Here is a 14370-nt window from a genome sequence, read left to right on the forward strand (position 1 = left end):
TCCCTCTTTCGACACTTTGTACTCCATCACAATCTTCTGCCCACACTTGCCACAAGTAATGAGAGGGAGTTCCGGCCGGTATCACTTTTGAACCCGTTGAGAGAACGAGCACCCAGTCACGGTTGCCATCTACTATCCATACTCAATTTTTAAACAATTATAAATTCCACATTTACTAGTAAACATGTATGATTAAAGAAGAACCTAATAATATCCTTTATTTGCCTAGTTACTTCAACAAATCTTCTAAATTATACAATGGACATTATGTAGTAATAAAAATAAATCAAGTGATATTAACAAACCAATTAATTTGAACTATCCTACTTTCTAAGATCATAAAAAGATACTATAATTCATTCTTGCAAACTACATTAATACTAGGTCAACCATGAAACATGATATATATATATGGATACTAATTCATGTGAATGATTCAAAATAACAAAGTGGATTTGAGCTAAAAATAATGGGAACATCACAAGCCAAAAACAACATGAAAAAGACAAGAAAGACAAAAGTTAGTCACCTCCAAACATGAAGAAACGATGACGGAGTCGAAGAAGATCAACGATGGGCGTCGGAGATGAAGAACAAATGAAGAACAAGGAAGAAGAAGCTCCAAGAACAACAATGGTGAATAGTGCTCTCGGTTTCAAATGGGCAGAGAGGAGGAGGGATCCGGCCTATAAACCGGACCTTTAGCACCGGTTCAGGGCAAAAACCGGTGCTAAAGGGTGACCCTTTAGCACCGGTTTGTAACACAAACCGGTGCTAAAGGCTTTGCCTCGGCCCGTGGCGCTGGCCGGTGCTAAAGGGGACCCTTTAGCACCAGTTTGTAACACGAACCGGTGCTAAAGGGTCCCTGTCCCGACAGCACCTGTCAGTAGCCGTTGGCCAGGACACTTTAGCACTAGTTCGTGTTACAAACCGGTGCTAAAGGGGTCTTTAACCCTGCGCCGCAAAAAGGCTAGGGTTTTTGGCCATTTTGGGCATCGACCAATGCCTCATTCTGTAGTAGTGCCCATTTCCAATAACAATACCATGACCATGAGCACCACTATGAAATCGAAGCCTTCAATTTAGCATACATCTCAATAAAGGAAATGGGGGTCAATTGGACAATCACATGATCATAATAAAAGCCCAATCCATTTAGGATATATGACACAATGTCCTCATTATCGAGCAACTTACTGGCAGAGGTGATGTCATCTCTAATGGTCTCCATCTTGGAAAAGTAGACATTGTCATGCTGCCTTTCTTGAGACTGTCGAGTTTCATCCTCGGGTCCATAACTTGAGCACAAGAGTGAACTTAGACCATAGTTCCATCACTACCCAAACTATAGCCCATTATGGCAACATATGTAGGGACTTATGTCATCACATATTTTTGGTGATAGAGTTGAGTAGGTGCTAAGCAGATCAAGAATTGATGGTCCTTTTTGCAAACCATGCATGCTTCATACAAAAATTGGTGATAAATTCCTTTTTTTTCATGAACATGCAGGAGAGCTGCATACCATTGTATTAAGAAGAAGAAACAGGTTTGTAACTCATGCACCAAACAACCAGACATACACCAACAAAAAAATCATTCTTGCTTCTTCATGACCTTAATGGTCTTGAGTGGCACCTCGGCCGAGCCATCAAGAAGTATAATCATGAAGTCATGAGATGAACACCTAGAATTACTAGGAAGGTTGGAGCCTTCCACAACGCAGAGTTTTCCCTATCAATTTCTCAAGACCGTAGGACCAAGAGCTAATAGCATTGATGTTGTGGGATACTCTATAGGCAAGGTTGGTGTCGCAAAATGTATATAAGAGGAAGGCAAAGTTGGTGTCGGGACATGTATGTAAGAGGAATGATTCTGATTACCACAAAAATTGTATGAAACATGGTTGTCTATCTTGTCTCTCTTTGTTTGCTTGTCAATATATTGGCCAAATTAAACTGCCTTAGGGTTGTAATAATTTGTTTCCTTATGTTGCACTTGGTTGGAGATAGGGGTAAAAGTGGTTGGGATAAATTCTAGTCCATCCCATACTGATTTCCACATTTAACTCGCTCGGTTTCATATTAACGATCATTTCAACTGTTTTTGATTTTACTATTTTTGGAAAATATGAAAAGATGCATAACAAAAACAATATGGTTGTTTTTTATAGTTCTATTTTTTCATATTTATTAGGATATCCCATTTCTATCCACATAGGATATCCCGTTTTATCCCTTTCCATGGTAGACTCTTGGTTGGCTTGTTTTGTTATGGACTTATAGTATTGCACTCTTATACTCTTGTTATATTTTATGAACCTTATGATATGAATTAATATTATTTATGTGTTGTCACCATGCCAGGTTTTGCTTAGGTCAATATGTGAAGTTAGGCTTCTTAGTTTTACTTGTTGATATTCCTATTTTGTTGTTCTATATCCTGACCACTACCAACACGCTTTCGATTGAATTGACCCATTTTTTATTTTTAGTGAATCCTATTTTCATTCCAGTATTTGGATTTCTCGAGTTTGATTTCATTTCCATAATAAAATGTAAATGTGAAAATAGGGCAATGGTTTCATTTTCATCCCTAGTGGGAGCTAATTCTATCTATCTCACAAGTACAACTTCCTTCAACATGGTTACAATCATGGTTTGCAAGATCACAAAAACTTATGGCATGACCTTCTACTGACTAGATTGATCCTATGGTTCTTTGTGGGAGCATCAGTTATTACCACCAATATCAGCAAATGATCCTCTATAGGCTCCCATTAAATGCACTCAAATGAACAAGTGAGTATTGCATTGCACATTTCCCTATGTTCATTGGCTAGTTTCCCAACAAAGTGCTTGGGTATCCTCTCTCCATCCTCAAATTGTCCAATGTGGAGTAGCAACACTCACAAACATGGTGGTAGTTTTTTTATTTCCTGCTTAGCCATTTGGGCTTTTGTTGGCATTAGCTATGTGAACCTCCTTATACTTCATGTGCATAGTGATACTATACTTTATCCCAAGTAGTATTCCAAGGTTTATATCAATCACAAGGAATAAAAGAGAAGGTTAAGTGTAGCTAAACATAAACCACACCCTCTATCTATTGAAGCTCAAGATTGTTGTTGGTAGGTTGAAGATTGCACATGTGAAAGGGCCAGTCACAAGGGCTTAATTAAGATTGAATGATGTCGGGCGGCACCAGGAAAGGTAGAGCCAAGGGATTACAAACTAGGTTTTGCTTCTGAACTAAGATAATAGCATGTTCTAATGCACAGATACTATTTAAACCCTCCCTTTGTGGTATCATGTCCATATCCATGGCAATGGATACTATCTGCTATCATTAGAAGATGAAAGCATGAGGAAGAAAAGAACAATGGGAGAGGAAAACTAAGAAATTTTTTTGCTAGTTTCCACTATCGAAACAAAGTGTTATCTAAATGCAATTTATTAAACTAATCATCTAAAAACTATTGTTCCTAAAAACCCATTGTAAAGACTAATTTTACTTTAACTAGCTTTAACTTTGGTGACCCAATAAAGAGTCGCTAATGGTTTGTCCTAAATTTGACTACAAATGATTCCAACCAAGATAAGAAACACTAGAATAGTGCATGATGGTCTCGCCAACAAAGCTTGGGTCAAAGAACAACTTAGGCATTGTTTGTTTTAGCTGTGGGAATAGTAATGGTAATGTAATGAGTAAACAACAAGATATGTTACAATACAACAGAAATTGGGATTTGTCTAGCTCACTATTTGTTGCATGCTTGCTGTGGAGAGGGACATACGATCTATGTAGGGTGAGTGGTGGCATCAGATAGCGCCCCATGGGGACTGGTAACAAAGTTGGCACATATCATGAGCCTTTTCCCTATATGCCATTATGAAAGTTGCACCCTGCTGCTGTGTCCCTAAAAAGTTAGTCGCCCCTTCCGTGCCATCTACGAACTTTATTCGTGCCCTCCATGCCATTCTGTCGGTGTTCTGTTTGGATTTCACGGTTTAGCAGCTCTATCAGGTGGGCCCGGGCTAACAAAATGTCGTTGTTGCCCTTTCAATCTGGAGGCGTTGCTGCCTCTTCAAAATCCTCCCAGATTTCCCCTCGCATCCGCCCTGATCTCGCCGCCAATGGATGCGGTGCCGAAGGCCAAGTCCCCTACCTCCTCCAAAGCCAGAGCCGATGCGTCGCTCCTCCTCCACCACCACCACACGTACGTCCTGATGGACGTCTAGGCGGGGCTTCCCGATGACCTCCTCGTGGAGGTGCTGGCCCGCATGCCTCCCTTCCTCCTCTTCTTCCTCTGCCCCATGTGCCGCTGCTGGGAGGCCATCCTCCACGACCCGGCCTTCCTAGCCGCGCATGCTGCGGTGCCCTCCCATGGGCCCTGCCTCCTCACCGTCTCTAGGGGCGGCGGCGGCATATACCTGCCAAGTTCCCAAGGTCCCTGCTTGATGGTTATCTGGTGGCTGGAGCTTGCACAAGGTTGTTCTTGGTTGGGTGGATTGGGCTGTACAGCACGCTGCAGAGTATGAGGATCTGGGAGCTTGATCATGGTAGAACAGTTTAGGTGGAGATTAGTAGAATGCCGCCCATGTATTTCAGGGCTCTGCTGAGGTTGTCAGCAGAGATGTTCGAGTGGTTTGGATAGGACAACTTCACATGTTTCACTTCATGGAACCAGGGCAAAGGTCTTCTCTATGATGTTGATAAGAAGGCTTGGTCATGGATTGCTGGTTGTGCTAGCTAGTTGTGCAATAGTCAGGTCTGCTTTTACGAGCCAAGGTTCGACACATCAATCTACTGATGAGTACGGCAATACAAAATTCATTGTGGATGAGCTTGAGGTCACATGTTTTTGGGGTTCAATATTGAGATGTGTATGCAATGTCATATTATCATGGATGTTAGATGCATCAAGTGCAGAGATGAATAGCGCCAACAGCGTGGCCTTTACCGCCAACTCAATAACAACCGCAGAATGGCATAGAGGGAAGAAACAAACTTCATCACGCTATTGTACACAAAGGGTAGACAGGTCATTTGGAACAACCGTTAGCCACTGTTAGCACCAAAACCTGGCGGAATGGCATGGAGGGCACGAATAAGGTTCACAGATGGCATGGTGCAACTTTCATAATGGCATATAGGGAAAAGGCTCTCAGTTCATGGTCTGATCGATTGTGACTGTGTCCAACCAAATGCCAACCAAGGTGATTACAGTCCAAACGATCCAAACCAAACAACACCAAAGTGTACAAGGGATCCTATAATACTTACATGTCTAGGAGTTTGTCGAGGATGTTTCTATCAATGAGGATTGAGGAACATATATAACAGGTTCTACTATTCTAGTGGAAACGATCTTGTGATGCAAATTTTTCTACCTACTCTCTCCTCCATGGTTTTGCTATTAACCTGTTCGATACAAAGGAATGCTAGAAAGGGGGTAACAAATCTAGGAAGTTCATAATCGGGTCTGAACTTCAGAAAGATTGTAAAGGTGTGGCCTTTCCAACTATGTGATGTGTGTGTTCTATTTATAGCTACCAGAATTGCTCGACTACATGTTCGTTACTTGTGTTATGACCTAGGAAACATGGTTCAAAGTCCTATGCAGTTTTGGCTATTGTGATGACCAAAACACCTTCCACCAAAGACTATTTAGTCACACCACATGGTGGCTAACTTTGCATAGCTAGACAAATCCAACATAAGGAGATAGAAAGACATTCGACTTGGTAATTCTCTGACCAATTGGAGCTTATAGAATGTAGCAAAACTCTGATTTTTAGAGGTCATCCTATGCAGTCCTAGGTGCTAGCAGCAAGAATCATGAAGGTAGCAATATTGCTTTAGCACAAGGCATGTGGTGGCGGCGGCCTTGCCCGATCGCATACAGTATATAGCTATTCTTAGTTTTCCATGCATGCTTTTGTTAAATTTAGTGTTCCTCCTTGCCTTTGTGTTCTTTGTAGTTGTTGAAGCTAGGTGGTCGTGTCGTTACCCTTTGATGTAATAATATAGCACTGATATTTCTAGTTGATATTTCTAGTTGTGTGTGCAAGCTGATGAAATTAATATCACTAGAACAAACTATCGTATTTCAATGAGTAAGTAGTACATATATTCGGGGCTCCTTACATGCAATAGCCAATTGATCAAGCTAGATGTATCCGCATTATACATGCACTAATTAACTCATAGAGATCAAATACATTTATAGTTCCATAACATTCATTCAATCAACATTTGCACTACCTCATTGGGCTCGTAGTTCATGGACATTATTATTCTCTAATAGTTACCTCTAATGATCCATTGTTTAGCACTAGATATCAGTTTTACCACTGCATGTACATTTACATTGATGAGAAGAGAACATGTTGAGCAAAACAAGGGGACAATGTACAACAGTATAAGAACTGATTTCTACCGGGTACAACATTTGGATGGACAAATGCACATATATTTTACCTTAGCAGGAGATAATTTAAACTTATGTGAAGCCTACACAAAATTTTTTCTAGTTGACGAATATGATGCTGCAAGGAGTGCAGCCCCAATCCCTGAACCCTCCTCCATAACTCTAAGACTAACTGTGGGGGCAAGCTCCTCCCCTAGGATCTCATCCACAGCTTCATTTAGATACTCCCTAAAGACTGAATAGCCTTGGTAGAGACCGCCTTCAATCGCGACAACCGATCTCTTTGCCTCGCCTCTTATCTTTCTAACAAAGGTGGTGCCACAAAGAGTTCCATCACGACCAATTTTTTGTAGTATTGCAACAATCCCAGCAGCTGCTAGACGAGCAGCCCTTCGGGTGACAATGTCACATATTCTAACAACAAGTCTCCGAGTCTTCAGTGGAACATCTTGTATCTGTGAGGAGAATGATGTAGTTGATGAGACAATTGTTTGATTAAAATGTACCATATTAACATATAAACATTGTTTCATAAGAGCCAAGTGGCAATGACAACTAACCTTCAGATGTTCTTCGAGCACCTTGCCAACTACTCTAAGATCTGGAGAATCATCCTCACGAATAGCAGCTAGAGAAGGTGTACTAGATGGCATGAAACAACAAAATTATTATAACATATTCAACATATATCGTCTTATTAGGCACTTAGACCATAGAGTTCCCCAAAATATGCAAATTAGACTAGAAAAAGTATATGTAAAACACACGACCCTCATATTCCATGTTTCAAAGTTTCAAGTTAGTTATTAACATCCTCAATGAGGATTGGTTTAAATCATTAAATCCATAAACTTAATATGTGATCAATGAATATTTACAAACATAATATTTCAGCTATTGTAGTTAATCTGTAGGGAAAACAAGCAAATGAGGTTAATAAAGATAGACATAGAAACTTCGAAAGATACCATGGAATGTTCACTATTCAAGAAACAAGGAATATTTTCCAACCATTAACTGACTAGTTGTTACTATTAACATTTATTCATCCTTGGTGTGATGGATACATGGCTTTTTCTAACACTTGCATTGGCTAGCTAAAATGTCTTCTTATAAAACTGTTTCTTCTTAATGCCAATGATATTTAATTATTCTATTGTGCTATGAAGTCTTAATTAAGATAAAAAAATCACTAGAAAGAATACAGAGATGTCAAGCCAATATCATAACAAAAGGATTAGAACAAAAGTAAACAATGGAGCGAAGTGGAACATATTGGGAAGCTTAGCTATAAAACAATGTTTCAGATTTAGTGTAAAGATTAGGCATATTGCATCGGTTTAATTTATATTTCAAACTATTAACAAAGAAGAATTATATAGGAATAAATACAACTTCGTAAGATCACAACCTAAGAAGAAAAAATACCTCAATATGAAAGGGGTAGATAAGCAATTCACAAAAGAACCAAATAAATCCGATTCTTGAGCCATTCTTTGGAATACCAATCTTGCAATTTCTCCAAGATACACACCGGAGATCATTTTCTCAAAAGCCTATATATGCATCCGAGGTGCTAGTTTCAGATTCATTGATACAAGCCTTTTCAGCTTGATTTTCACAAATCATGCCACAATGGAAAGCTTTAATAAGTTCTTACTTGGTCATAGTGATTGCGTTCAGCTTCACTGGAACATATGTCATATGGAGTTAATGGTATTTGTGGAGACCGGAAACTACCCCATTCTACATTTACAACCTAATGAATAGAGCATATAGATTAATAGTATAAGCTACAACAAATATTTCTACATTAAAAATTTATCAAATCAAAGAATACAAATAAAGCAGATAATACAAAAGAATATTACCGTTATGTCAGAGTTGGTAAGAAGGCCCTGACTTTTTGGGATAGCAGCATTGCGTTCAATATAGGAAGCATTGGTACCAGCTCCTATAATCACTGCAGCAACTGTATCCTCATCATAATAGTGCCCCATAGCCAATGTACCCACAGCATTGTTCACCTATTTTGCAGAAGTGGATGAAATTAAGAAAGATATGATTAGTATATTATTATATACTTTAGTGAATAATAAATTGCAGGCAACGAACTTGAAAAGCAAATTTGCTAGACTTCAAGAAGCACACATTTATTAACTAATTACAAGATAATATTATACAAGCATGTCTACATGTTAGATATGTAAATATTTAGGAGTCTAATTGTAAATATACCGGCCTTGTTACTATATGAAAGTCACCACTCCCTAATGCGTGTGAGGTGTTCTGTTATCTCTCTCTGCCTTTCTATACAGTAAGCATATAGATACATAAGAATTGGTTATAATATATATATATATATATATATATATATATATATATATATATATATATATATATATATATATATATATATATAATTTAAAAGATAGTCGCAACCATTTCCATGGAGACAACAATGAAAAATAATAATATCAATTATTTACGTATGTTGAGCACACCTAGAAAATAGCAATATATATATGTGTTTAAGCAACGGTTACCAAAATATTATTTACACCATAGACCATAGGCAATCCTTAAACATGAAAGATTATCAGATAATATTTTTATATAGAATAGATAATATTTGAATCAATATTAGAATATGTTTCAAGATGTAAGATGGCTAATTAAGACAACAAATGCTTACAACAGAGGTAACGATAAAACAAATCAAGTATTGGACTTTTATATAAACAGAATTAATTTTCTAAATACAAATTAACTCATATAGCAGCAATGTTTTAAATATCCATGTTCTTTAGGCAAGGGTCTCTCACTAGCACATAAAACGTTAGCAAATCGGTTAAAACTCAAACTAATAGCAAAGCTAAATGAGGCAGGATCAAGAGATTATAGCCACTAAAAATTATACATTAAACATCTTGTCTCAAACTACTATCCACAGATTGAAAACCTAGTCGCACAACATGTAAGTAGTTAGAAACATACCAATGCAGTAACCTGCAAATTCAGTCCATTCCTAACAAGGGCTTCATTTAAGCATTGAGCAACATCTCTTCCAACCTAATATTGCAAAAATGTTCAAACAAGCTAATGAGAAAAAAACCATAATCTCAACAGTAATCATATAGGAAACCAAGCAAGAAAGATAGAATTTAATTGTATAAAACTAGTAATAAGATAGTTAAGGATTGCATATCAAGTTGACACATCATTTCTTATAAAAGAAATATTCAGCTATTTGAATGGATACTTCACTTAAACACATAATAAGGAATAATTTTATAACTTACAGCCTCTTCAATTGAAAATTCCTTAGTCCACCTAATTAATGACCCTGAGGATATGGACACTTGTCTGACAGGGAAGGAAAATGTAAAACCAAGTGCCCTTCCCTCATCGCCTCCACCCTCTCTTTCAATAAAGTTTTTTAATGCCAAGGCAATTAGATTAAATAAATCCTACACAAAATAGTTAAATTAGTATATTAGAAATAATATACATCTTACAAAGGAACTAAACTGAAATGATGATGGTGGTTACCTCGCTTGTACCCTTGGTCAAGTCTTCTGGAATAGGTTGATGCTCAACTTTTTTATTGATAACCATAGATCCTGAACCAAGCTCTAGTTTCATGACTCTGAAGCTTGTCCCCCCAAGATCAACAGAGTAATAGATGCCTTCCTCACTCCTGCCCATCATATGTATATATGAATATATATATCTGGTTAGCAAATAAGCAACAAATAAAGGATCCATATGCTACATATAAGACATAATTAAGTTGCCAATTGGATAGCTCAACTCAAAGAAAAGTAGTCATTAACATGGAATTCTGTGAAGCGAATATAATGTAATATCGTACTGCATCAAATTTCCTGAAATGTTTGAAGAGGCAAAACATGGTCACTATATAGAAAGTTTCATAATTTTCATAGAAAATTAGTCCAAGAACAATTGTGTCGTACTAGCTGCAAGCTGAACCAAATGCAAGATATAGAGAAAATAATAAGAAATAAGGATAAATTGGTGCCAATAAAGAATGAACCAGGTTAAGATTGCACTATCGCAGAAACTCCGCAAATTAGAAATTGCAAATACATTTCATTTGGCTAGAACCCTAGCACGAAGCCATAAACCCTCCCATGCATAAACAACACAAGCAACACTGAAGCAGACCGAGGAGAAAGAGAACCAACAACAAACAGACGAAGCGCAGGGCGTACGTGGGCACGACCGTTACCCACTTACCCGTCAGGCAGCGCGTCGACGCAGGTGAGCAGCATCCGGACCTTGCTGGCGCCCTCCGACGCGAGGCCCGCGAACATCTCGACGGACAGGGAGTTGACGATCCGCTGCAGCCGCTCCGTGGGCGTGGCGCAATCCTCCTCGAACCCGCGCACCACCGCCACGGCTCTGCTCCACCGATACCGCGCCACCGCCCGCCTCGCTACCAGCGTCGTCGCCACCGCGCACGTCACCGCCGCCACGCAGCCCAACGCGACGCTCAACCACTGCGCCTTCCCCATCGATCCCTAGCTATCTCCTCACCCGGCCCCGATCGCGCGCGGCGCCTCTTACTCCGGCCCTCCACACCCGAGCGCCGGAACGGAAGGTGTTCTACGATATGGCTGGCTGAACTGAGACTGCGATCGCGAGGAGCGGGGGAAGCGCGGCCGCGGCGAACCAGCGGTGGGCGAATAAATAGGCAAGGCGAGGAAAGGGACGGGGGCGACGTGGATGCTGTGTAGTAGGCATGGAATCCCTGCATTTATTTTCCTATATCTTCTCTTGTAGTCAAAGTTTTGCATCACAATCAATACTTGCTTTCCATAGATTGTCCTCCGTAATCCATAAATTTGGAAGCACTCTCTCGACCAGATACTCTACTCTGATTTTTGTATGTTTATTATTATTATCTCTTTCATAGTAGGCACAACATTAATTTCAACAATCTTTGGGTCGAAAAATGATTTACTACTTAACTATTAGTGATATAATTTTGTACTATATTGGTAGGTGGAGGAAATTTTTTCTTATATGCAATAAATGGTGCGTATATCTATACTATCAGAGTTTTATAAAATATAGTACTACTTCCATAGCATTTAAAGCTATCAAATCTATCAGTAGATCGATATAGCTTTTTTTTGCGAAAAATAGCTAGACTCGTATCGTAGTATAGTTTTATGAGGTTTATTATAAACACTTTTTAGTGAAATATTATGACTCATTTGCATGAGATACATGATTATTCTGAGTTCTTTTACCCCCCTTAGAAAAAGTTTTCCGCCGAATGACTCGTAGGAGGTGAGAGTACCCTAACTCCATCTGAAACATCCATAAAAGAATGTAATTATAGGATCCATGCCAGTCAGACAAGCTCAAGTTTGACCAATTTTTAGTAAAATAGTATTAGTATTTATATATTTAAATAAATTTATTATGAAAATATATTTTGTATTTTTTATATAAATTTAGTCAAAGTTTAATTCTTTGACTCCTTAAAAAGCAAAAAATGTATTCTTTTATGGACAGAGGTAGTACTATTATTGGCCATATTAGGCAATATCTACCTACACAAGTTCGATCGGGAGGATCCTGTATAAGCACGAAATTCCATGTAGTGAAAATAAGATCGGTTAAGAATAAGTTGTCGTACTGATGAAGATTAAGAGAAGCATGGAAAAGAAGCAGCTTCAACGCTCCCCAAGTCAACGGAGCCTTCATAGCAAGGAGGGTAAAGAGCTTCAAACGCGAAGTGACCTTAACCCCTTTTTGTGAGGAGATGTGATGTTATAAATGTAATATTATACCAACAACAAGGGTACGTAATAGTTTCCTTGTATCCTTGCACAAGGGTAGTTGTCTTTTAGCTATAGAATCCATGGCCAAACAAATTGAACATGCTGCCAAAATTATTAAAAAGTCCTTAGGAACAAACATTATAGGATCCGAATCTTATATATAAGAAATTTTTCTATGTGGGCCATTTTTTGGGACAAAAGATTGGACTTTTCAAATTCCTATGAAATTCACTCGGAATATTAATGACTTGTTTGATAAGAATTTAGGAGAGGCTTTGTGTATTAGAATATTATCTATGTCTATCTTTATTTTTTGATTCCTTGTGTTTTTTTATGTTTCTCCATCCAGTAGGTCACTCAAGTAATGTTTCATGTGCTTTTGGTCTCTTAGAATTTAAGTTGCGAGGACACTCTAATCATGTGTTTTTGATATTACTATGTTTTGATAATCATGTGTTTAAAGGAGGTCTTAAATTAGTCCTTTTACAACTCAATGAATGATAGTTAGGTCATGTTTGGTTCAGCTTCTTGAAGTGGTTCTACTGCATAAATCATAACGTCAACCACACGGGTAGAACCAAAATTGCTTTCCCAGAAGCAGCTGCTTTCACATAGTACAATTTTGATACCACCTTGGAGATTGCTTTTGGCTTGCAGCTTTCAATTTTTCCTAATGGGTGAAAATAGAGAGATGTTTTTTATCTATTTTAAGGGAGATAAAGATAGGGGTAGGTTTTATAGTTGTTTCAACCAAACAACTTACAAATTTCTCATATCACATACTCTCTCCATAGCTTAAATAGTTGACGTTCTGAGTAACAACTCAAATTTCCCAAAGCCTGACGTTGTGAACCATATAGGAGCAAAGTAGACGCGACAGCCCCTAGAATATCCGTGTCTAGACTCCATCTCTTCCGCTGCCACCGCATGGAAGCCATGCATGCCCTCCTTGGCCCACGCCCGCATTGATTGTCCTCCGCACACGCGCGACCTTCTTCTCCCTCGGCGTGCGGATCCTTCATCTCCCTCTGCAGGCTCGGCCGCCGTAGTCTAGGGCTTAGGTTTGTTGTCGTTCCTCGCCACCACGGATGGCTCGCTCACCTGCACGCTTGGATGTGGTCATGCTCACTCCTCACCGTGTGCTCGTCGCGTGCTCGCCGCTCGCGGCACGGTCGTCGCGCCCTCGCTGCTCATCACGCGCTCGTCTCTCGCTCACTGTGCTCTCGCTAGTCACTGCATGCTCGCCGCTCGCCGCTTGTCGTGCGCTCGTCATGCTCTCGCCGCTCGCCGCGCGCTCGCCGCACGCTCGTAGCTCACCACGCACTCGTCGTGCTCTTGCTGCTCGCTCACCTGCACGCTCGTCGCAGGACGTTGTGGCAGTCAGTTGCGGTGCTAGAGGTGCCAGACTCCATCGTGCTAGACAAGGTCGAGGTTCTGGACTCCGTCGAGGAGCTACCGGACTCCGTCGACTTGGTTGCCGTTGAGATAGTGGCCGACTCCATCCAGCATGAGTCTTTGTGTCCTCGCTGCGCCACGATCCATGCTGGCAGCGTCTTCGGAGAGGAATGCTACCAAGCTCGCCGCGAAGTTCGCAGGTGTGCCTGCTGCGGCCTTTTACATGAAGACTATGATGTGCGGCTAGGGAACTCGAACCCTACCCGCTTGCCTTGGACTACTCAAGACAAACCAATCAAGCTACGAAAGTTTCTTGTGTATGGGGTACCCGCAGGGCTATTTAATAAGGGTAAAATTAGAAGATTACCCTCTAATTAATCACTCATTTGTTACCACAATTCCTATCTAAACGTCAGCTATTTGAGATATGGAGGGAGTAGCTCACAAGAACTTTTTTGTGGCTCATATCTCATAGCAACTTCTCCAAAGCTCACAATAGCTTCTCTACACCTAATAGTTGAACCAAATAGACAATTAACAGTGCTTATGCTTTTCTCAGAATTCAAGACTACAGATGATTGAAGAGAGGTCCTATTTCACATGACCTATATAATTTGTAGCTTCCGTTTTTTAAGCCACCTTCCCTTCCCAAACACTAGACTTTTTTCAATGTTTCTCCAGTAACCACCTATCCAATTAAACATAAAATGAGCTTCTAGGAGTCAA

At 39.7% G+C, this 14370-nt stretch overlaps 1 protein-coding gene across 1 annotated transcript; it reads right to left on the reverse strand.

The window, feature by feature from the left end:
* LOC8076818 (hexokinase-10) lies at window positions 6426-11077 on the reverse strand. The gene is made up of 9 exons (XM_002440956.2): window positions 10694-11077; window positions 9986-10133; window positions 9736-9903; window positions 9431-9505; window positions 8305-8460; window positions 8094-8192; window positions 7862-7989; window positions 6994-7075; window positions 6426-6888 (listed from the first exon to the last, which is right to left on the reverse strand). Exons 1-9 carry the CDS (start codon window positions 10969-10971, stop codon window positions 6517-6519), a joined length of 1506 nt encoding a protein of 501 aa, XP_002441001.1. The 5' UTR covers window positions 10972-11077; the 3' UTR covers window positions 6426-6516.

The sequence above is a fragment of the Sorghum bicolor genome, chromosome 9 (assembly GCF_000003195.3).
Source record: "Sorghum bicolor cultivar BTx623 chromosome 9, Sorghum_bicolor_NCBIv3, whole genome shotgun sequence".
Lineage (NCBI taxonomy): Eukaryota > Viridiplantae > Streptophyta > Magnoliopsida > Poales > Poaceae > Sorghum > Sorghum bicolor.